We start from the raw sequence: 25,517 nt of genomic DNA, 5'->3' as shown, positions 1-25,517 counted from the left end.
GTATATTACCATCTCAGTGTTTACATGAGAGGAAATTACCAGATATTAAGCTTTACTCTTCCATATTTGAAAAGCAGGTATTAGTTGTGTGTGTTTTAACATTTTCTGTAGGGTATGTCATACACCTTTCAGAAATGCCTTTGACTGGACACTCTGAGTTTGAGAAATCTAAATTCCAAAAGCTTTTAAAAGTGAGTTGGCCAGGCTCTGCTCCAAAGGACTTGCAATTTACAATTTTTAATAGACCTGAATTTGTCCTTACAAGCTGCCATGAGCACCGAGACTGAGAATCTCTAGGAGCTTAGAAACTAAGATAAATGCTTTGAAGTGTAGAAGAAACATCACAGATGTGAAATGAAATAAAATTTGTGAGCCCCAGTTTATGTTCAAACTATGGCAGCAATTTGAATTTTCTTGGGAGAGCTGAGGACAGCAAAAGTCTGCTGAAGTTTTTTTAATAAACAATCAACATAATTTTGTTATTTTTCACAATGATTTCACTAGCAAAAGTGTGATCTTAGCATGAAGGGTGCAGCCTGAAATAGCATTGTAATAATAAAAAATAGATCTCTAGATAATAGATTAGAAAATATAACTTTCATGCATAACCATTCATGTGGAAAGGTCATTCTCAAAGGCTTTAGTTGTGGTGTGAGAGAACTTTAAAAAAAAGGGGGGGGGTGCATTATGTTTCGCAGATGTTTCAATCAATCTTCAACCATCTGAGGAACCAATAATTTCTAGCTTTTTGCTGGTTTGAATGTTCTGTGAAATTTGGAATAATCCTACAAACAGTGCAAATTCAACAGAAAGGTCACTATTCTAGATTTAATGTTCTTTTATGGATATTCATTGGCTATAAACATTCTAATCCCTTTCTGTGTGAAGGGTGATGCCCTCTTAAAAGTTCACTGTCTTGTTATTCCACTTCTCAAAATCACTATGTTATTCAAAGCTACAGGTTTGTAGGGGCAGTAATGTTAAATCTGTCATCTTAACTACATCTACTTTGTATTCTGAAACATACTAACAGTACATATGTACCATGTAAGTACAGTAAACACAGTACTACATTGAGTCATTTTGCTTTTTTTTTTTCCCCGCCCCAGACCTTCAATGAGTTTGAGATCGAACAACATCAAGAATGTGCTTATGACCACTTGGAAGTGTTTGATGGTGAAAGTGAAAAATCACCAATTCTGGGACGCTTGTGTGGCAATAAGATACCAGATCCTCTTATTGCTACTGGAAACAAAATGTTTCTCCGCTTCATTTCTGATGCATCAGTTCAAAGAAAAGGCTTCCAAGCAACGCACTCTACAGGTCAGAAAATCAGGATGTACTTTACCGATAACTTCCCCTTTGTTCTCTAGTGGAAGGTATTCAGTCATTTATTTTATAGGAATGGGGTGAGTTAACAGATAAGACAATGTTACAACTAAATCTAATGAAACCTTAAGAACAGTAGGAAAAGTCTGAGATTGCAGAAAGTATTCTTTAATATTTTACACATTTCTTTCTCCTTCTCCCTCTCTCTCATAGGTAAGCAGTTAAAAGATATTGAAGCAAAATCCAATAAAATGAATATATTGGCATAGACAATCTGAGATATTTCTTAGGATTCATGCCATTAGTTTGTAAAAGATTCAATAGCTTTTCATTGTAGTTGTAACAGCAATACTTCATGGGTGCACGTGATGCACCTCCATTACTTTCCTGTTCTAATTTAAACAAAAGTCTGGGGTTTGTGTAAACAGCTATTACTTTCCAGTAGAGCTAAAAAGGAAAGACAAGGCAAAGAAGAATAAGAAAAAACAATACTGAAGACTTTATTAGGACCTTAAGAACATCATCTCCTTCATATTTACCATTTAATTTTGTTCTTTGGCAAAAATCACTGAAAATAGTGTTTGGCAATTGCATTAATAGATTTCTTGGGACATTTTCCTAGTGTGTACATTATTTCCCCAACGTTGCTTGGCTTACAGTGGCCCCTAGTGCTGAATCGCTGAACTTCCAGTGCCTGCTGTAAGACAAGGAGGTTCTGAGGTTTTTTTGGTTTTCTTCTTCAGCCATAATGTCTGTCTTTACTTTCCAAAGTTCATTCTTATTCATGCATTATTTGGCAATAAATATTAATACAGAAAATATTTATAAATATCTGTGCTAGTAGATAAGGTTTACTGACCGACAGCAGTTATTAATAGAAGATAGTAGTCAAGGTGATTTAGTCACTGTTAATATCATTTAATATTACCCAGAGTATCCATCAAGTTGATATGTAGTGCTCAGCTAACAAATCCTCATATATCAATGTTAGCATTTTCTCTTTTTTCCCCTTCTGCTTTGTTAAGAATAATTCTAAAACTTTATTAATTTAATTTCCCTTTTAGAGTAAGACAGTAAGTAACAGTATATGAACTATTCACTCTTCATGATCTGGGCCTGCAATGTGAAAAGTTTAGCTACCTGTAATTCAATTTGTTTTTCTTGTGGAAAATCCTCTTTTACAAGCATGCCATTGTTTGACTTCCATGCCAGAGTAACCCCTTCCCTTAGAAGGAAAATTAGATAGAAATGGTAATAATTACTCATTTTTAAATTACCTCGGGGTAAATAATTAAAGGTCAGAACTCTTGTTAGAAACAGGTGTTGTAAAACTACTGTCTCCTTCTTCTCACTTTCAATTTGCAGAATTGGAGCAGTCACTATGTGAAAGAACTTCAAATGTATACTCCCTAACTTCTCAAGATTGCCAGTTTTATTACGACTTGCTGGAATTTCCCTCATATCTGCTGAGTTTTATATGCCTTAACTGTAAAAACTTTCTTAGCATGCATAATAGTGCTTTTCTGAGAAAGTCTGAAGTATAAAATCTGCCCAGTTTTTAAGAATGTTGTAAAAATTATAGCTTGCCTTCTTAAGAGAGGACATTTATTTCTGTCAACTGCTGTTGCACAAAGTTCTCACTAAGTTGAACAGTACATCACCAGGTTGTGCTTTGAGGTAGCGTTTGAATGAGAGACAACTCGGATCTTGCAGCCTTTTCCTGCAGTCTTGAGCCTAACACAGATGCTCCATGGGAATTTTACCTCTGTGCTTTGGATGCACATGTGGGTGAATAGATATCTAACAAGTGTATAGACAGTGGATTGTATTTCCTTATTTTATTTTTTCTAGCAAATAATAATTGGCAGTATGCAATGGAAGTAGGCAAGGTTGCGCTCAATCCTGCATAGCTGCGCAGACAGACAGGGAGAGCTGAGGAAGCTGCTCCCTTCACTTCTGACCTGTTGGCAGATTTCACACAGTAGAAGGACTTGTGTAATATAACAGCAGTGAAAGAGTAACTGGATGCTCTGCTCAAAGGTGTCTGTGCTGCTGTATTCCTGGCATCTTCATGATATAATGGCCTCATATTCTAGTAGATCCTGATGCTGATGTTGATTTCCCTTCTGTGACACTTTTTGGCTTGAAATACTATCCGAATTCCAAATTTCCATTGAACATTTCAGAAAACAGGATAAAACTGTAGCAGCAGAGGCAGTAAAGTTTCAAAAAAAAAAAAAAAAAAAAAAAGATTGGAAAGAAAGGCTTCCCTGGGTGGAGCAAAACTTACAAAATGCTGTTTTTAAAGTGCAACACAGTTTTAGAAAGAGATTATGTTATATTTTCCCCTCTCACAAAAGGCATAACCCATCCAGAAGGAATTTATAAAAATGCTCCTGACAGAGCATTAAACATCATTGCTCAGGGGGTGATTTGGTTGCCTTAACACAGGCAGCTAATTCCCTTCTGGATGGCCCCATTTACATTGCCTGGCCTCCAGCCACTGCTGCAGGAGGTTGCAGGTCTGCTGTAGGTCCTGTTCCTATCTGTCAACCCTCGGGGGATGTCTCTGACAAATTTGGACATCTCAAATATCACTCGGTTTAGGATGCTGTGTTGCTTCCAAGATGACTGTAATACTTCAGTATGGCAATGCCGAATCAAATTTATAACGTTGCTTCACTAGTTCAGGTAGTGTGGGTTTAAGCTTCTCCCATCTGTCCAGCTTGTTAAAGAGCCAAGAGACTACTGCTTGATTTGCTCTTATGTTTGTAAGGGGTCTAAAAGCCCCTAGAAAGGTCAGGAAACACGAGGAGGGTTTTGTTCCTTAGCTGATCTAGAAAAAAAGTCTTTCACCTAGGGCTGTCAGATCAACAGCATTTGACAAGTTGGACATACGCCTTTACAGTTAGATGTGTGCATCGTACCTATGGCAGAGCAGACATACCTGCGCAATGGAGAAGAGCATGATGGGTGGTGCAGCTAGGTTAGTGATGGTATCAAGGCTAAGCAAGCGGTGCTGCGTAGCACTGCTCTATTCTGTGCAGACCCAACACAGCCTGTCCCACACGTCCTAATGCAGCGCAGTATTGTGCAGGCTGGATGTAGACTTTTGAAACTACAACTTAGTCCTTAAGAAATTGAAAATTTGACTTGTAATTTCTAAATTCAATACTTTATCCTAAAATATAAGGCTATAATCCATGGGAGAAGGGCAGGGGAAAGTGAATTGCCATTGTTAGTATGGCGACAACATTCCTTTAAGCTCCTGTCCACTGTAGCAAGCAGAGGGAAAAAATGCAGACAGTACATTAAACATTTTCTCCTTAGCAGCTGTTCCGTATCTGAAGCAGGGAGATGTTCTCAATGTTGGCAACAGTCCCGTCAAAAAAAAAAACCCAGGAAGTAAATGAAATCAAGAATAGGAAAAAAAAAGGGGGTGTGTGTGAAATCAGTATATTAGAATACCAATAACTCTTTGAACTATCCCATTTGACAAATTTTCTGTATTATGTGCTCCTATCCGTTCTTTAAAAGCAAAAAAAATTTGAAATTTCAGGTTGAACAACAGATCATGCATAATGGATTACGCTACTTACATAATTTATATTTCCTGTTTTGATTCCTTCATTTCCTTATTAAGAAAAAAACACACACATTTTTAAAATATAAGGATTTGCTTAATACTGTCATTAACTTCCAGGTGAAATGTGACTCCTCACAATATAACATTGCAATTCATCATGTTTAATGTGGGTGGAGTCCATGACACTGAAGTCAAATTCAAAGTATGTCTTCACCAAAGCTTAGAAATGTTTGAAACTTGCAATTTGTTTCAGGTTATTATAAAATGATCAACTTATAATATCTACATTTGATCAAAATGCAGATAGGATTATCTATTCATTTATTTATAAAAATTGAATCTAAACTTGTGACTCTCAGGTTTTGGTTGAAGCTCATTTCCACTTGGTGTTTTTATGGGTGCTGTAAGGGATGGTTTGTTCCTGATGTGAATCAAAAACTAAATTATGCTGTTTTCATTGAAATCCTTGTACCCGTAAAGTAAAATAGCCTCCACGCATCTCTTGGAAACATAATAAACAATGCATTTTTTCTTTTAAGTACAATTTTCCATCTGTTTTGGTTGCATTGTAATAGCACTTTTAATTGGCAAATGCATAAACCCTACACATTTAGGTTACTGTAGAAGCTGAATTCACTGGCTGTTTAGGATAGAATACTAGTTTTAATTATAGCTGCTGAAAATATTTAGAAAGGGTAAAGTACTAGCTACTGTATTTTTTTTTTTTTTCTTTTGTTCAGTGCATTTTCAGCAATTTCTGTTCTCCAGCAAACTGGCTAAAGAACAGCTTATTCAACTATATAGTAAAATTAATTCATATTTAATTATGAACTTTTTGAGCAGCTATAAACAAGCTCTAAAGCCCCACATACATTTTGCTACTGTGTAAAAATAGAGATTTATACTGAAATAATGGCTTTGTCATAAGGCAAGGATTTCCTGCTCAAGACTTGCCTCAAGAGGAGGCTTTAGCTACAAGACTTTCTCTGGTAGCAACAGCTTTCTCCCGGACACGATCTTTTGCAGAGAAAGACCTGCTCATGCCCATGAACTATGCAGCGAACAAGCTAGCTAGCTTGGCAGTGGTGTTTAGTATTAAGCTGGCTCTCCAGGCACCGCACGATGGTTAAAGCTGACACTCCTTTGAAACGCAAGACTTTTGCGCTTGATCGCTGATTACGTGTGTGCTAGAGCTGATCCTCCACTGCCACTTGCAAATGGTGTCATTAACCCATGTGGAAACGTTGTCACCACTGAAATGTGGATGCCCCACTTACAGCTTGCCTTGCTGGCCACAGGCACCTCTCACATGCCTACCCAAAGAATGTCCTACCACTTGAACCACATTCCTTATGACTTTGGTGTTCCCTGTCTTTTTGTCTTTCACTTGAAAATTATGAAATATGCTCAAGTCTCTGTAGTTATAAAACAGAATTTATATAGGAAAAACTCAGAATGATGGATTTGTATTCATTCTGGGTAGTACTTCACTCTACATCTTGTTTGATTGAGCTGCTTGTGGTATAAAAATGCACTCAGCCTGAATAAGGCTGGGCATCTATGAAAAGAAAATGCTAATTTGCACTGAATAAGCTTCTTCGTCCTTTTTTTTTTTTTTCCCCCTCCGTTTAGAGTGTGGTGGTCGGCTGAAAGCTGAAACCAAGCCCAAAGATCTGTACTCGCATGCTCAGTTTGGCGATAACAACTATCCGGTTCAGGCAGACTGCGACTGGCTCCTGGTGGCAGAGCGCAGCTGTCGAGTCGAGTTAATGTTTCAGACTTTTGAGGTTGAAGAAGAGGCAGACTGTGGTTACGATTACGTGGAGCTATTTGATGGTCATGATAAGACAGCTGTAAGACTTGGTCGATTTTGTGGATCTGGGGTAAGTAACCAGGTACTAAACTTCTTCTTTTTATTTCCACAACAAAAACAATAAGAAAGACAGGGCAGAGGAAGGAAAGGGTCAAGAAGGGAGTGAGGTTCACTTACTACACCATATAATGAAGATACTAGATTATCTGCTTCAGATTTTTTTTTTTAATATAAATTTGCAGGCTTGTAGTACAAACATTCCCTTGAAATATTATAAACAATAAATATTCTTAGCTAGTTTTTGACTGAAGTATCGTAATGTTGTGTCAAAATGTAGGTAGCTGACAGTGGAGTGTGTATCAGCACCCAAAAAAAAGTTAGCAGCTTTTTCCCTTACAGAGAGAGAAACATACTGGTGTTGAAAATTATCACATTAAAATTCTTTCAATTTGAAGAAGTCACATTTTATGGGGGGAGGGGTGCTTGGGAAGCATTTATAATATGCTTACCTACTATTTAAATCTGATTTTAGGAAAAAAAGTGCTCCTGAACTGTGTGCTTAATATGGGCCTTAAGAAAGCCTTGTCATCCCATATGCATCTCTGACATGTTTTGACTGTGAGGCAGGGAGGAAATTGGCCAGGTGACATCCTGAAAAATATATATATTATTTCTCCTTTTAGACTTGTATCGTTCTGTTGGCTGCCTGTTTTGTGAAAGCTGGTGCAATTATCCCACAAGTCTTCATCAATTCTGTATATGTGTTCAAAAGCCAGCATACTTTCATACATATGCTCTTTGCCTAGATAAAAGGTTTGAAAGACTCTACATGAGTTGATAGGAGCTCTTAATTAACCACATGCCACTTTTTTGATTCAGCCACAGTACTGGATCAAACATCTCAGTCATTCAGACAAGTTACCTGTAAGTTGGCTTAAATCATTTTAGGGCATTTTTGAACACTTAAAGATGCAGGACAGGTGCTACCACTGAACTGTAGGCAACATATTCTAATGAAAATGAATCAACTGAGCCCAGCATCTACTAATTTACACAAAACAATACTTTTCCTTGCAAGTTGCCCTATTTTACAAGTAGGAGAGCAGCAAACTGGAGAATAGCCCAACCTTGGGTTGAAATTTATTTTTTGGGGGGGGAGGGTGGTGGAGGGGGTGGTTTGGTTTTGTTGCCATTGTTTTGTTTTGGTTCTGGTAAGATATGGATGAATGGCTTCAGAGGCCGCATAGGAAAGATGGGAAAGACAGAATTAAATAGAAAAGCTATTGAAAGCAAAATAATCTGAAGTGAGAAAAAGGCACTATTAGTATATATTACCACCTTCTCAACTTTAGAAAAAGGACTTGGTAGTTCAGCTGGTACTTCTGATCAATGTGCTTCAGCAATAAAACAGGCCATCATGAGGGCTATGAAGAATATGATGGAAAAAAGGTACTGGCGTCTGTTGTTTATCTAAGATTAGAATATTGTGTATGGTCCTGCCCAGTCACTTACATGACTGCAGCAGAACTATAGAAGACATCTAGGAAGGATAAAAGTACGAGGAGCTTTGTTTGTCTCATAAGAAAAGATTGCAGAGATACTCCGTACAAATTGGAGAGGTCAAATCAGATTCAGAAAGTATGATGCCACATTTATTTAGATTGTGCAAAAAGATGTTTTGAGGCCCAAAGCTCAAGATTGAAAGAGTGCACATTTCTGCCAGCAGATAAAAATTCAAACATCATGATTTAAGCTGACCTCCAGCTTTTAGGTGTTTAGGTTGTCATTTCCTCAGTCTGCCTCAAAAATTCCTAGCCTATAATTGAGAGCTGACTGAGATAGAAGTTTTCTGTCACACAACAAGGCTTAACAGGAAAAGAGAAATATCCATAAGAGAAAAAATGTGAATGAAGGGGATAAATACACAGAGTGGACAGATAATTTATTTTATTCATTTATTTTAGCCACCAGAAGAAATTTATTCAGCAGGGGAAGCTCTTTTACTTCACTTTCATACTGATGATACAATCAACAAGAAAGGATTTCATATACGATACAGATGTATAAAATATCCAGATAGCGTGCACACCAAAAAATAACACAAGAACCTCTATGCCAGAGAAGGAGAGTGAGAAAGTAAGAACGCACAGTGGAAAGGAAGGAAGGCGTGTCTTTTTTTTTTAAACTGAAGTTATTAGCACAAATGTTTTATATGAGTTCAGTTGAAATGACGACTTGTAAGACCAGAGACTGAAATGAAATAAAAAAAGAAATCACCTATCCCAGTGGAATAGTCAAGATGATGATGTGCAGACTCTGTACTTGACTGTCTCTGCAAAGCTTGTGAAAGGACTTTGCATGCAGGGAGAATATAAAAGCTTTTGTTCATGGTTTGACATTTGTCATAGATGCGTGCAGATTCAATCAGTTGCATTCAGGGGATGTGACCCTGCAGACCGTTCTTCCTTCTGACAATTGTATGGTGTCCAGGAGGGAAAAAAAGCTCTTTCAGGTCACACGCTCAGAATACTGTCCTTATATCTAGTTGCTTTGACTTTGTATCCTGCAGAAGGTGTGTACAAGGACTTGAAAGAAGATATGAAACGAGAAGGTCTTCCTGCATTGTTCTGTATTTTTTACAAATCCATCTGTCATATCAGGTTATCAGTGTTTTGAAACTGGAAAATCCTACTTCTGAAACATAACTGATCTTTAGAGTATTTTGTTTTACTAATGACTGAGAAGTCTGAACTGTTACATCGGTCATCACTAGTTGACCAATCACTAGTTGACTGAATTTGAACAGTGTAAGCATCTGAATATGTTTGGTTTACTGGTTAAGTAAGCTATCTCTGATGATGTGCTCTTATTTTGCACTGAACATAGAATGAGACTGAGATGAAAACCTGTCCGAATCAAAATCTGTGTCCGTGAGAAACAGAAATAGTCAAGGATCATCTGAAACTCCTCCTACTGAATTTGTTTTCAGCAGTACATTTGGAACCACTACTAAGCTTTATTTCTTCAGACCTCTTTGTGAATGAGCTAATTGTCTGGTTTAGCTACTCAGAAATGAAGCTGCAGTAGTATTCAAGAGGGAGGTTTCCCAAAGAGTTTTTTTTCTGGGAGTAAGAGTATCTGTGATGGTGAAAAAAGCAAATCAAAACAACAGACCCAGGATTTGTTTGTTATCAAGAGTGAATTCCTATGGTGCTATTCCATGAACATTAAAAACAAAAACAAACCAAGAAGTTTTAGACTTTTGAGCCAACAGCTTGCAGATCATGAATGTCTCACTACGCCTGGCTGCATCTGGAGAAGGAAGGCTTTACTGCTCCAAGGGAGAGTGGGTTGCAACGGCAGCGCTAGTCCTGTGGAACAACTACTACTATTGCCTTAGAATCCTCGCACACGGTCAGACAGATCTTCCTGTAGATACACCTCTAATTTGATAAATAATTCGACGACTCAGACATCTTAGTGTATGCGAACAAAAGGATCTTCAAGCGAAAGCCCCATCTGCAGAGCGAGATCATCTGCTGTAAATACAGTGACCTGCTTTTGATGTAGAGATATGTTACGTTTAGAACTGAGATATTCTATGTGCTTTAGGCCATACATGGCTTTAGTCATAATGTATATGCATTATGTAAGTATTGTATGAATGAGTCTCCAGGGGAGTGAGAGGAATTGTATGAGTGAAAATGGAATTGTTTCTTTATGTGCCAAGTTCTATCAGGACCCTGTTTGACTGTAGCAACTTTTCTTTAAAGGCTTCATAGACAGATAACGAGGACTTCTAGTTGGCAAGAATCGAGTTTAAACAAAGTATTATGTTTCACTTACAAGAAATATTATTTTGATATCCTTTGATGTAAGTTGCTACTCAGATTAGCTTAGTTTCTGTTACCTTACTATGAACATACATTGGCACTAATAAATCTGATCTTTTTTTATAAAAATAAAAACCAAATGTCTGTATAGGTGTCTGGTTGTTTTAACAGCACTATTGCTGCTCATATATTACTGTTTTCCTTTCCAGACAGCTTAGATATATGAAGTTCAAAAACTGAGTAATTTCTGTATTTTTATAATGCTGCTCCACTGTCCTTTTGTTTGGTCTGTTTTTCAGGGTGTTTGCACAAGAAGTTAACTGCAAACATTTTTTCCAAGGTCTTTTACTACAAAATTCAGGCAGAAATATTACTATAGTTTAAAAAACCAAAAAGTATTCTTAACCTTGATACATAATTTATCAGCTGGGTGGAATTCCAGTGCTCGAATTTCTGAGAGGAAAAGCAAGCAGCAGCAGAAGCAGTGTCTCCCTGGCACGGGTAGTCAAAAGGAGTTGGGAAAGTGTGAGGCTGGGAGCAAAGCAAATTTCCCTGTTATCTTTTTCCACTTTTCTGTTTCAGTCTCCTCTTGATTTTATCGCCCTTCCATTTGCTAAACAAAATATTTTAAGTTTTCCTTTTCTCTAAATTTGGCTTTTTTATTCCTCTCAGGGTTACTTTAACAGCCACAGGGTTGAGCCAAGATTATTATTTTTTGGAAGGTTTTTTGTTGTTGTTGTTGATTCATACAGACCCTGTATAAATCCTACTATCCTATGTTAAGTAGTGCAACTGGAGTAGTTGGGGAAGAAGGTTAGAGTGGGCAAGCTGAGGGCAAGAACACCATATAGTGTATTTCCAAGACATCGTGGAAGGTGATTCTATGTGGTCATATCAAAGTATTGCTTTTGACCACGGTATGTCTGGGATTATTTCATATGCAATATGTAGAAGTCAGAAAAGAGTTGCCATAACTTTGAATACAAAGTTTAATTTTATTTCTCTAATTGCTTATTCCTTTGTAGATCCCATACACTTAAGAGTAGTGAAAATGAGGAAGGTGTTCTTAATGATTATCTTGATGATAAACGGACCATATGGATCATATATTTGCATTGGCCATGATCCTAGTCAATGCCTCATGGTGCTATCAGATGCTATTAAAAACTTAATTATTTCTGAGTCCTAGGAGGTTTTACCTGATGTAAAGAAAATCGCATATTCAGTTAACTCCACATTTAATGGAAGTATGCCTTATAAATAGCCTAACAATAAGAAAACAATGAAAAAATCATTTATGCTGATGAAATTGTGAAAAACATTGTGGGTTATCCTAAAAGTCTTTGAAATGGAGAAATTTATTCACAACATATTGATTAAAGATCTTGCCTGTTGAATAGTCAACAAAACAAGATGCAAAATCCAATGGGCTGGAAATCCAGTTTTGAGACCTAGTTACAATGCATTTACTGACAACACTCCCAGCAGGGTGAAGATGATACTTATTCTGCTTCCTATTTGACACAAACTTTCTTGACTGTGGGTAAGCTGCTGGATTCAAATTAATTTTCCTGTAACATCACGAAAAGTTTTCTTCTTAGCTACATAAAGAGCTTCTGATGTGTGCCGAGTATTATTCTTTAATGTTGTTATGTTCAACATAGTGTTAAGTTGATGGAATATGCTGGATCTGTGTGGCTGGCTGGCTCTTGAAGAATTAAAGTCTGTAGAAGACCAAATTCTGTGATCAATACCATGCTCAGATGAGAGGGAAGATATGTTTGTGAAAGGCTTTCCTCCATCCTTAAAAAAAAAAAAAAGAAAGAAAAAGAATAAAAATCATCAGTGAAAGTCAATTAAAATGGCTGCCTTACATAAGAGCTGCGAAGGTCTAGCTGAAGTGAATAAAGCAAGGTAAGTGTACACACAGCACATATTCTGTTCTTTGCTGGCCCTTTGTTATAATCTGCAATATATTTGAACAATCTTGCCTTGCTCTGAGACCCATGAAACAGCAAGTTGACCTAAGCATGGGTGAAAGCCAGATCAGATCCTTAACGTAGTATTGCAGCATTACTTTTTCATTTAAAGCAGATTGCTTTTGAACCACTGCAAAAAATTAGATTAATTGGGTGGAAGCTTTATCCACCTGGGGAATCAGTTTTGCAATTTTGCTATGTTGCCAGGGGTGCAAGTGGCACACCTAATTTTTTATAACAGAGGAAATTGTTGTTGACCTCACAGGTTGTCTGCTGCGCTAACTCTAGCTGTGTGCTGCACCACCATAGACTGTGGTCACTCCTGAGGCACACTGGAACTTTCTTTTATAATTAAATGGTTCTGTTCTGCCAAAATTTACAGATCTCAGAGTTTAGGGACCTGGTATGGGTATGTAATTTCAGGAAAGTATTCAGTCTTAAAATAGACCTGAGCAGTAACTGGAGGGGAATTTTCCTTTGACTTCAGGTCTTAAATTGGGTCCAAATGAGTAATAGGAGGGGATGGGTTTTATCACATTATGTGATAAAACATATGTGATCACGCCTATTGGCACAACCTTATCTAAGGACTTGCTCTTATTTTGAGTTTATCATTGATTATTTTGATTCGATTATTAATTGATCAGTCAAAAAAAGAAAGAGGAGGAAGAACAAATAAAATGCCTGGAAAAGGAAAATATAAAGATACCACAGATACAACTACCTTATATTAAAAAAAAAAAATAGATGTAGTCTCTAAAGTCAACACTGTTGCTGATATATTAATTTTTCAATGCGTCTTTCGTATTCTTTAAAAATGCTTTATGCTGTATTGCTTTCACTTACCTGAAGGAAGAGTTAGATGATTAATTACATTGGTTAGTGACTATTTCAAGCAGAGAACTGAAGACAACCTAAGGAATGACTTGCTTTTTGTTCCTAATGATGCATATCCTGAGTAACTACCTGTTTGTGAGAGGGAGTAACACTGGGCTATAGCTCTTACAGGTTGTTTTTTTTCCCCTCTAGCACTCTCAAGTTTTGCTGCTTTAAACTGAATACTTGGGGTAACATTTTGCATTATTCCTTGTGATCTACTTCAACCAATCAAAATAATAGGTAGCTGCTTAATACCGTTGTTTCATGAAATCAGGGTGAATGAAGTCTGATTAAAACAAAAAGAACAAAGGAAAATGCCATTTGCAAGCTATTCCTTGTTAGCAAATGTTCTCATTTCTCCTAGTTTCTCATTCTGAGTTCACAAAGGAAGCAAGCTGTAGCAGATGCAAAAGATATTTAGGGTATTCACACAAATATTGGGTGAGCAATGAAAGGAAACATTAGCAAGGCTTGGGTCTCTCTGTTTTGATTCCACCGCTGCAATTGTTTTCCCTCATGTTTTTTACTTGCAACCTGTCAAATCCCATCCTAATCCAAGATTAAGTGATATGACATATATATATATATATATATATATATGAAAGTAAGTTGGGGTTTTTTGGTTGTTTTTTTTTTTTTTTTTTTTTTTTTTTCCTTCAATGACCTTCAGTAGTAGTAATTCTTCCTGTGTTGTTGGGACTCCTGGAAAGGATCTTTAACTCTATGCATATATGTTAGATAATGTTTACCACGTGAGAGCAACTTCTGAAATGCAAGTAATATTAATAATCATTAGGAATGTAAAGTCTTAGAGGATGCTCAATGACCTTTCTCGCCCTCCATGGTAATGCTAGAATTGGCGCTTTCTAGGCACACGTCAGGTAAGTGGCCACACAATGAAATGCAATGAAGGAAAGTTATGATGGAGAAGGAAGAAGGAAAAGACATTTTTGGGTCTCACACAGCATGTGAATCCCACAGAGGAGAGTGAAATTCTTTAGAGCACATTACAAGAATATATGTAGGAGCAAAAGAGTAAATTTGAATGATACAATATCTAAGCTGAGTGTCAGGAGACCTTTTCAGTATTAGAGATGGAATAATTTCCCAGGGATGATAGTCCCATCTCTCAAATATGAGGAGCTATATTGTAAGAACACTGCCTAATGGAGCAAGACCAATACCCAAAGGTGCCTTTCAATTATGAAATTCTGTGCTCAAATCTGTGTGAAACATTTGCTATCTGATCAATGAATTTAATAGTAATAACGATACACTTTTGTAATTAAAAGAACTGAAGCTAGTGAAGACAAAAGCACTTCTATTACGATAGATAGAAAACAATAATGACCTACATCTACAACCTGGATATTTTTAGTCAAAATTCTAAAGTAGAATCTTAATATATAGCTGGTGCTGACAGTTGTTGAGGTACCTTTACTAAGCTGTTGATCTGAAGAGCTGCATGGCCAAAAGCTGATTTCTTTGAGACATCTTGGGATATTAATATGCTTGCTTTTTTTTATATTGTTGCAATTTCTTTGGATGATCATGATATACAAACAATTTTCATCAGTAAAATCCTTAGCCTTAGCTATGCTGTATAAGAAGACCATATGGAGGTGAGAATATTACCTATTGACATAATTAGTTACTTAAAAATTCTCATTGTTACGATGGCAGCAAAGGCAGTGATATAGTGAAGATACTGAAAACATCTTTGGAATATTTCTAGATAATCATGATAGTAAGTCAATTTTTGACCTTTCAATGTGAATCTTCCTTGAAATTGCTGCATCATTGACACAATATTTTTTAAAATGTGCATCTTAGAAAAGACAAACAAATCCTGAATTTTCTTGGTCAGTTTGACTTGTAGAGGCATAAAAATATTTTAGTGTTAATCTGAGTTTACAACTATTTAAAGAATGGGTTGTTCAGTTATATCGTTAAAAGAATTTTTTTTTTTTTTTTTTTTTTTTTTGTGCTATAAAGGAGGATCTTAACACTCGGGAAATTTATTGAGTGCTAAATTAACTGAGTGTGTGGTAACCTACCATAATGCCTATTAATGATGAGGGAGGGGCAACTCTCAATGTTTTTTACAGAAAACCTGACTTATAAATTCTCTATTGCAATGGGCGTGTTTGTATTATGTTTATGCATAGGCACAATGAAAATTTTGCTAAGATTGTCTCACAATACTTCTACCCTCCTCTGAATTTGCCTGAGAAAAATGTAGTTCAACTCAATGAAATCTTTGAGTTGAATGATACAAATTAAATGCCATAAGGTATCAAATAATTTTATCTAGTCACAATTCAAAATGTCCATTAAGAATATGCTGTTCTCCAATTCAACACAAAGTTTTCCACAGCAGTTTTATCTTAAAAGATATTTAAAAATTATTGATGCCTTTCTCTTTTAACAATTTTATTTGTATTTTTACTGCGCCATTAAATTTACATTTTGCTAATTTTGCTGTCTATAGAATCTTGCACTTAGATATTGCAAACTTTTCTAAACAGCCAATATTTCACATTTGAGGATGGTTTGGGTGCTAACTTTAATTTATTAAAACAGATGGCAAAGATTTCATGACATACATGATATTAGCCACTAAACAAAATGGTTTCAACTGCAAGCCTTTATTGAGATCTAATACTGTTTGGAAGTGAAGGAAGATTTCCATACTTTTTTTTAGGATTATCTTTTTAATTAAAATGAAGAATGTATATGAGAATTGCAAATAGAACTGAAGGAATGCTAGATTCTAGGGGGTGGGGAGCAATGTTAAATGTCACATCTCTAAGGCAGTTTTCAGGTAAGATAGTTTTTGGTATGTAATAATACCTAGAGGAAAGTTTCAGGAAACCTAGTGAAAATTTTTATTCTAACGAGCAGAGTATTTTAAATAAAAACTAGACTGACTGACTTTGATTTCGTTTTATTTTAGGAAAAGCATTATTTGTGCTTTAAATAATTTTGGAAAGGCAAACTCAATAGCCTCGTGTACCTAGTTCTGCCAAACCAATACCAAGAAAGACTTGGAATCACATCGTTATTGACAGAAGTAAACACATTATTAGCAAAATGAATGGCATGGTAAGTGCAGAATGCTAAATATATATTTGCAAATATAGTTGGAATATACATCAGGGAAGATACAAGGACTTCCTACTTCTTGTTTGTAGATTTTGCACAAAATGACAATTCAGAGATTGAATGGTCAATCCATAACTTGTCCATAGGCTGATTTTACTCTAGAATTCATCCAAATTACAGTTGTTCAGAATTCACAAAAACCAAAATACATAGTATGTATCGATTAGTGTTACAGGTGTTCATTTCCTCAAGTTAACAGGAAAAGAGAAGAGAATACTCCTTTGAAATACTTAAAGTATTTATTAGGGCTGTTTATCTATAAAAATCCCAGGCTATACTTGTCCCAACCGTGTGCCTGTGCCCCCACAGAGACTCTGGGTAAAAATAATGTAGCAAGAATAGCAGAGTAAGAACACAGACCTGTGCTTTGCCTGGTGGATGCTATGGTCCACACGGTGCCAGTGGTGGCTACAGGCTGTAGGGATGGAGGCAAAAGGAAGATGGACCAGATGTACCATGGCAGGCAGCTGCAACAGCCTCTGGGAGCCTGAACCTCCTAGAGCCAGACTGGCATGCAGAATGCCTTGCACGTACACCACACATCAAGCCATCCAGACACCTTCTCATCCCTGCCTTGTTATTGAAAGGTCCTTGGTCTTAGGATCTCCTTTCCTGAATAGACTGTTAGGCAGGCTATGTGGTTAGTTTCGCCGCTTGAAAAGACAATTGGCAATCCCTGCAGTTGCTGTTTTTTACCCAAGGAACTTGGACTTGTTGGTGTATTTGGTGGGTAGCGCTGAAAACAATAAAGAAACTATTTAGAAATATAAATTGGATTAAATTTGTTTACTTTATACTCAGGACTTCTGAATCAAAGTCAACTGGTAACAAAGAGATTAGTGAGAAGTAAGATTATGTATGTGAAATTGTCTCTCTTCCTTTACTTGAGCACAGCATATATTCCATCTCTTATAGGAAGCCACATATTCACTGCTTTTATCTAAAATTTGAAAACAAATGACCTTGCAAGAGCAAGTTGGAGAAAAACAATTTTTGAATCTCTAACCTTCCACTGCTAAAAATTATTTGGAATTGTCAGGATGTGTCTTCGTAAGGAACTCCTGAGTCTGAAAATGTCTAAATAGGATTTCAGACTATGGAGTAGAACTGCTGAGGGAGAACAGAAAAATGGAAAGGTTGTGATTAAATATGGTGGTGTTATTGCTTCTGCAGACAAGAGGAAACCTTTATTTTTTATTTTTACTTTTGGTCATGATCTTCACAGCTATAAGATTGCAGAAAATATCCCAAATGTGTCCTTTAAAATCCCTTCTTCTGGGTGAAGCTGTTGAATGAAGAACAGCTGTTTGCATCCTAAGTGAGATGGATTGTTTCAAGTGAAAAAATAGTCTCTGGAAATAGCATTCAAAAGAAAAATGTACACTACTGCCAACATCCTCAGTTCTTGATATCTCTCCAAAAAGCAGGGCTACAGTTGCCTGTTAAGGCACTTCATTAAATACTTTGTTCTGATACAAGTCACCTGAGGAATACTTCAGAATTTGTTCTTCAGTTTCCTACTCCATTTATTCAAATATCTAAGAAATACAGTGGATATCAGACATGAGTTCACAGCAAAATTTATGGTAAAATAACATCAGGACTGCATAATGAAATGGATCCCTGGCATGAACAGTAGAGTTCTGAAAGAGAGCTTACAGTTACCCCGGTTTACTTTCACATCTTGCTTGCTTTGTATTTTGTCATATTTCTTCACTGAATTAAATTCCCACCCGGAAAATCATTTATCAAGACCCTTTTTTAACTTGGTTTCATCTTTCCCACTGGAAATTTTTTTTGAGTGAAATGATCTCTTCTAGACAGTTTTAATTAACTGCTCTTAAGTAAGCATGAGGAACACAGAGACTTTGTTTATACGCGTTTCTGCTAAATTTTAATGGGTAACATGGCATGGTTTTTGACATTGTTTCTTTTGATTATTCCCTTATGGACTCTGAAATAAATTGTGAGTGCTTTGAAGAGGGTATGTTGGATTGACTGAATATGAGTGAGTTTTATACTGGTTAGCTGACTTCCCTTATTTCATTAGCATGTAGAAATTTCCATTCTATTCCTACACATCTCAAATATATTTCAGTGCAACAGTAGCTCACCAACTAATATTTCATTCTCTAGCATGCCCCTGCCCTTGCACGCAGAGCAGTACAGGTTGCAAGTGATTGAGCTTGTTTGTAGAATAAAGGCTCAACAGATAATTTGAAGATGCTAGAATCCATTGTATGACCTCCCTCAATACACTTTCAATGCTTTCTTCCTCATTTTCATCATGCCCTGCCTTGAGGGTCAAGATTAACTGAGACTGTTGTTCTTCTCGAAGATGGAGGAGGACAATTTTTACTTGACCTTTCAGTTCAAGAGCCCAAATTTGTTTAGATTTGGATCATAACACAAAACCTATCTGCTTAGCTTGACTTTTTCTAATAGGTGATATTAGCAAGGAGGAGAAAATTTCTTATGGGGAAACATGTTTTACTTGAAAAGCTGAAATTCATTAAGTGGTATTAACTGCTATTTTAAATACACTTAGAGGTAATAGATATACAAAAAGAAATACTATTCTTTCAGACTCATTCAACAAGTACATGTTATAAACGTGCCAATCTGTCCCATGTGGAATTTAATGCATAATTAAACCTGGCTAAAGCTATGTTAATGTAATGAGATGCACACTTTCAATATTCACTTGTGCCTACCTCAGAATTATTTTTTTTTAAAAGAAAGAAGTTTTTCTGGGACAACTTTGGACTTTGTCAGTTGTTTGCTTCAGCTTAATTCTGAGAACTCTTTCATGTTTCTGCCAACATAGACTGTATTTTGAACATGGAGATTGTCCACTTTCTGTATTGAGTTCTGCCTTCATACTCTTCGGTCAGGAGGAGTTCCTACCTCCAGACTAGTGATAGAAAATGGGTATATATTGAACATTACCCATTTAAATAGAGCATGCTTGGGCCAAAACGAGTCTTCACTGAGACAAACTTTCTTCAGGGCAAACTGATGAATCAGACAATATATCTTGATGTGCAGAGCCTTTGATTGCCAGAAAGTGACTAGAAAGAAGGAAAAATGAAATAAAGAACAGGATTAAAAAAAGAATCTTTCACAGGGTTTCTGCAAGAAAGAGAGAATCAGACCAAACACAGAAACAGAAAATTAATTACAGGAAAGAGAGAAATCTAGCAATTCCAGAAGGAAAGAGAAGATAAAGGACCTATAGTTTCTTAATCTGGCACTTTTCAGTTGTAAAGAAAATGTGAATGGTAGGATAACTGAGGCTGAGAAGAGCATGAAGATGTTTTATTACTTTGTCTAGATCCACATGCAACCAAAGAAGCAGAACAGTTAAATCATGACCAGGAAGATGGCATAGTACATCATCTTCAAATGCTGTGTACCTCTATGGCTCTGTAGAAGAGGCTGACTCTTGCCACAGTCTGGAAGGAATAGCTCCAGTGCTAGGGAATGGATGAATTCAGGTCATGAGGAATAATGATGAAATTCTGCACCAAAAGAATGTTCCAGGGAAACTGGAGATGGAAATGGTGGTTGTGGCTAGGTACTCCACAAAAGCTGCAGTGACATTTACAGAGGGAAAAGCATTTCACTGAGGTTTCTTTAAATGGCAGGAATGCTGTTCTTTTCCCCTTTTTTTTCTGATGAGATGATCATTGTATAGCACCTTTCTCTAACTGCTTTTGGCTTAGGTTTGTGGATGAATGGTAAAGCCTGCCAGATTTAAAACAAACTTTATTATCACATTTTTGTTCTGTACAGAATGGATTTAGCTCTTTCTACCTTATTTTACGAAGTCTACAGACTACTGCACTCTTCTCATGGTCTGTGCCAGGACCATGTGTCATTCATCTGGGATCACATGCTCAACGTAGGTAAGCCCCAGTCTGATTTATAGAGCTGATGATTGCTATTAATGAGCGTGGGATTTCTACAGTAACTTTATTGCTGTATACCGTAGCAGGGCCTAATGGCCTCATCCATTCAAGATCCAGTCAATTTCTGTTTTTCCAAGGTCTGTTTTTCATTCTACAGCCCTATCCAAAATACCTGTAATGTGACAAAAACTCAAAAAAAGAGATAATATTAAGCCATTAATTAAAACTGGAAAAGAATTGTTCCCACCAGTAAAGTCACTGTTACTTTAAATAATTTGTTACCATGTGCTGCAAATATGTAAATAACAAAGATACAACATTTTGTACTGAAATATTATTAGCTTTAACTTCTTTATGTGATGGAATTAATGCAAAGATCATGTGGAATTTTGAATTTTTTTGCCATTTCTTCAGAAGGCAAATCTTGTTTAAAAATAGACAGACACACGTACAAATGGGACAGTGCAATCACTGGGACATCTATGGCAGTAAGAAATGCATCAATACAATTTCCATATTTGTTGTATCTATCATAAAAGAAATCAACAGTAGCTTTTTTTTTGGAATTTACTTAGAGAACTACCTAATCAGAAACTGCTTTATGCATTTTCTTACCACTCCACATGGTCTTTAAATCTGCTATCAGAAGGAAAAATAATCATGTCTGTATGTTTGCAGAGAAATCTTAAAGAATAAACAAGCAGTCATGTGGGCTTTGGGGGGGTTGGAGTTTTTTAAACTTTTATTTCCTAGCAGGCAAAATTTCAGAAATATTTCCTTTGATTTTCTATGTTTAAGCCTATCATAGAATCATAAAATGATTTGGGTTGGAAAAGACCTTAAAGATCAACTAGTTCCAACCCCCCTGCCATAGGCAGGGACACCTTTCACTACATCAGGTTGCTCAAAGCCCCATCCAACCTGGCCTTGAGTTGCCAGTTCACTTACTTTTCCCCAAGATGCAGTTTATCCATTAGTATCATCAGAAGCAAATATGAAATATTTCTCTTAATGGCAGTCAATCTATCTTTTCGCCAATTTTACTTAAATTCAGTTTTCAAGGAAGACATATATTTTTATCTGAAGAGCAGTCTTTTCTAATCTGAATTTGAAGGACATTAAGATTTAGTAATTTACTTTTCTCCCATCTTAAATATTTATTTAAATTGAAGATTTATTACTAATATTCCTTTTATTCTTAAGCTTGCACTTCACTTGGACTGCAGAAGGCCCCTCTGTTTTTCTCATTTCCTCTACATTCAAAGATAGTCCATATTTCTTAGAACTCTAGTTCCTTATTTATCTGCCTGTCAATCATAGTGTCTCTTGGGACCACTAGGAAATCAGGTCTTTTTAGTTCTCTGTACAGCTGAAGTAATGAAGTTCTGCTCTGGGGTTGTGTAGGTCAGAATTTGACCCTTGCAGTTTATCACCCAACATCCTTCCGGAATTAAAAGACTTTAGCATCATTTATCTACTTATTTTTAACACCCAGATCAAAGCCAATATAAGACATCTCTGAAATTTAGTATAACCTTTAAGTCCTAAAGGAAAAAGATGGCAAGTTGTTTGCAGGAAACACTTATAAATACATTAGTAGACTCAAAGTAAAATGTATTCTTAACTGAAACAATAATCTTTCTTTTGTTTAAAGGAACTCTTCACCTCCTCTATCCCGTTCCCTTACGATTCCTTAAATAAGTGTTTAAACAAGTGCAATTGGCTACATGCGGACAGTGTACTGAAGAGGTCTTGAGGCATCAGTGATGTGGAAGAGTAAGACTGACGTGGGAAGGGTTGTTTAAAGTCCGCCATCATTAATGGGAAAGTAAGAAGTTGTCATTACACAGTTGCAATGGGTTGGACTTCTTTCTTGTTCAAATGTCACTTTTGTTTACTGGCTATCCTGCTATAATGATTATTTTGAGGGAAGCAGAGTGGTGCCTGTATTATGCTGGATGCAAGAAGTGAATGGGGTTGATGAAGCCTTGAGCTCCCCTTCTCTCCCTGCTGCACTGGGGTGGGGCATACAAAGCCGAAAATGAAGAGAGAATTTATGTAGTTTGGCTATGGAGCATTGCCTCAGTTTCTTGCTGCCTTTCTGCACCTGACACATACACAAATCATATACTCCTATACTATAGCCATCCTTGAGTCTTGGCAACATGACAAGGAAGGGAGTAGGTACTAACCCCTACCCTTTCTCTAAATCAGTACCTACAGCGACACATTTGGAAGTAAGGAGGAGAAAGTTGTGTCCCAGTGATGGAAGGGATCTGAATGGCCATACAGTAAGGACACAAAGGGTTGTTTCTCACAAGTGAAAACTGTTGAGGCAGATTGTATCCATCTTCCATCTAGGTTAGTAGCTGTGCAGCTTAATCCATGTAGGGAATTAGCAAATTCAGTCAAAAGCCTTTACCAAAAGAAAGTAAAAGCCAACAATATTGCTTTTGTGGTTCAGGCCACTGACCTGGGCATTATGCTCCAAGGTAAGGAATTTTAGTGTCTAGAGGGATTTATGATTGTTTCTTACCTATATTAGCTTTAATATGCTGGGATAATGAATTTGTACTACTGAATTGCAATTTGCTATCATTTAAAGTAGTAGGTGGAGTGAGTTGTCTGCTGCTTTCCGGGTATTGTTAGTCTAGTCTGAAAATAGTCTCTTTTGTCTTTAGGATTACATTGTGGGGTGGGTGCCTGGTATTGAAAGAGGAATTTTTGTCCCCACATTCCTGCTTGAGAGAAATGACTCCCTTTTCCTCTGGTGAGGAAGATGGTAAGACCTCAGATAGATTAACCCTCATTTTAATGTCATTTCACCCTTGTCCTTTGGGCTCTAATGACTGCAGGAAGGGGGTCCTCAACTCTGCTGGCCAGTGGGGCTGCTTCTGCTGTGATGTATTTGGATGAATATGAAAGGAAGAGAGAGAGGCTATCATGAATCACATCCCCACAGGAAGAGGCAAATCAATTACAAGACTCAAGGACACCAGTTACTGAGTTGAACATCTGTTTACACCTACACAGAAATCAGCAACCTTGGCTCACGTTCACACAGGGTCAGGGTGGGAAGACAGTTGATCATTTTCTCCTGGAGCATGAGATGAACACACACAAACACACAGCTAGTGTTCTGGCTAGAAGTTCTGTTTGGAGGTGGAGAGAGAAAGGGGAAAAGTCTTGCCAGGAAAAAATAGTGATATAAAGAAAGGATTAAGCTGTTCAAGGGTGTTCCTCATTCTGAAAGAATCAAGAACTTCCGTGCAGATAAACCTTGCTGTACTGTTGCTGCCTCCTTAGGCAAATAGCTCTTGCCATCCTAGCGAAGCGCTCTCCAACTCTTTTTAGTATCTTTCCTCCTTTGATGCCTCAAAGGATGCTACACTACCACTCATTAAATGGAAGTCCCTTTCAGAAACTGCTTTTGGTTTGAGGCCTTAGTACTAGGCAAGGTGAAAATGAGCAAGAGAGATCTTTTACTAATCAGATTGGTAAGCAAGATGATTAAGATCTAATTTAATTTAGATTATTTTCTTCTGGATGAGATCGATGACCGCAATTGCAGACCTGCCATAAAGAGCAAACATTAATATACCAATAGCTGTTGCTCTTGTTTCAGCTGCAGATTGCTCACAGAGTATAAAAATTAAGTCACTGTTTGCCTTTAAAAAGCAGCCAAGTAACTTCTGTAATGACAAACTATACAAATCTTCTCCCTACCAGTGCACTCTGCTAACAAGAATTGCTCCTTTGACATGCCACTCCTGAAAGCGAATACAGATGTTCATATCAACTTCACATTCTGCAACACAGTAACAGGCAATATCATTGCATGCTTCTTGACCAGGTGATCCAAATGACAGAAAGCAACACAGATGGCATCTGAACAGTGTCATCTAATGACCCCTAATTCCATTATAATGCTTCAAAAGAGGTGTCCAGCCCACTGTCAGTAAGTTCCTTCATTCGTCCCCAGATTAATTCAGGGAGCTGCAAATAAAGTGGGTCATCCTGAAACCCAAAAATTTCTGCTTCAGCTTTTTCATTCTTATCTTCTCCCCTGCTTCATGAACCCATGCTTTTAAGAGGCAATGTTTCTGGAAGTGACTGTGTTTCCTTCTGTTATGTGACAGCAGTGCTGTTTATCACCTCTTCCGCAAGAGCCCCTCTTCCTGGGGCTGCACTGTACATGCAGTGCCTTGGCAATCAGACAATGTTTAATTGTGTTCCCCACGCTGATTCAAGTCAGCGAGCAGATATTTAGCAAAGTAGAGGCTTGTATTTTGTAGCTTTTTGAAGCAAGGCACGAGAGATATCTTTTGTATGTAAATGTTGCATGTGCCTTGAAAACCCTGTTCTTAAACCAGTAATTTACAGTTTGTTGTATGTAGACTATACCAAAGGAGCTAGTGAAGGCAACTAAATAAAACGAATTCATATCTGCTGATCAGCAGACTCCATATATGAAAGTGACAGGATCCAATCTCCATGGAAATTGTTTTTAGGAAGCATATCTAAGGAAAATGTTCAGGTTACCTACATAAGGCAAAGAAATTGAGAACCACTGTGCGAAAGACTTTCAGCTAGGTCATCGTCACAGAATATGGCCATGGACACAGCATGGCTACAACCCAGATTGGTCAACAGCCACCAAAAGAGCAAAGCTATTGTGAAGCCACAATCTAATATGCTCTTTATTCATGTTCAGAAGACCACAAGTCTTGGTGCTTTTTTTTTTTAGCTAGAGGTGGCCATCAGTCAGGACTCCATCATAACCACTAATGATTTGCATTTCTCATGCCTATGAGGTAGAAAACAAACTGGGAGAAAGCTTGAGGAGGACAGTGGGCCTACTTGATTTGTTGCTCTGACCTTTGCATTTGATTTTTTTATTGAAAACAGGCTATTTTTCTGTTAGGCCTGCAGTATTGCAGTTAGATAGCTGAGCAGTGACTGAACCTCATTACTGACACTCTTACTGCGATGACAGGCATATTTTCTTGCCCATCATTAATG

At 37.1% G+C, this 25,517-nt stretch overlaps 1 protein-coding gene across 4 annotated transcripts in view; it reads left to right on the top strand.

Annotated features, from left to right (window-relative positions):
* TLL1 (tolloid like 1) overlaps positions 1–9,962 on the top strand; it is a 162,731-nt gene extending 152,769 nt beyond the window's left edge. For all 4 annotated transcript variants that reach the window (XM_030015076.2, XM_041124304.1, XM_030015059.2 and 1 more), the window contains 3 exons: positions 1,110–1,323; positions 6,548–6,798; positions 8,693–9,962. In XM_030015076.2, coding sequence (XP_029870936.1) covers positions 1,110–1,323; positions 6,548–6,798; positions 8,693–8,827 — 600 coding nt within the window. In that variant the 3' untranslated portion in view covers positions 8,828–9,962. The remainder of the gene's footprint in view (positions 1–1,109; positions 1,324–6,547; positions 6,799–8,692) is intronic.
* Positions 9,963–25,517: the final 15,555 nt, after the last annotated feature.

The sequence above is a fragment of the Aquila chrysaetos genome, chromosome 1 (assembly GCF_900496995.4).
Source record: "Aquila chrysaetos chrysaetos chromosome 1, bAquChr1.4, whole genome shotgun sequence".
Lineage (NCBI taxonomy): Eukaryota > Metazoa > Chordata > Aves > Accipitriformes > Accipitridae > Aquila > Aquila chrysaetos.
This window is presented reverse-complemented; position numbering and strand designations above follow the sequence as displayed.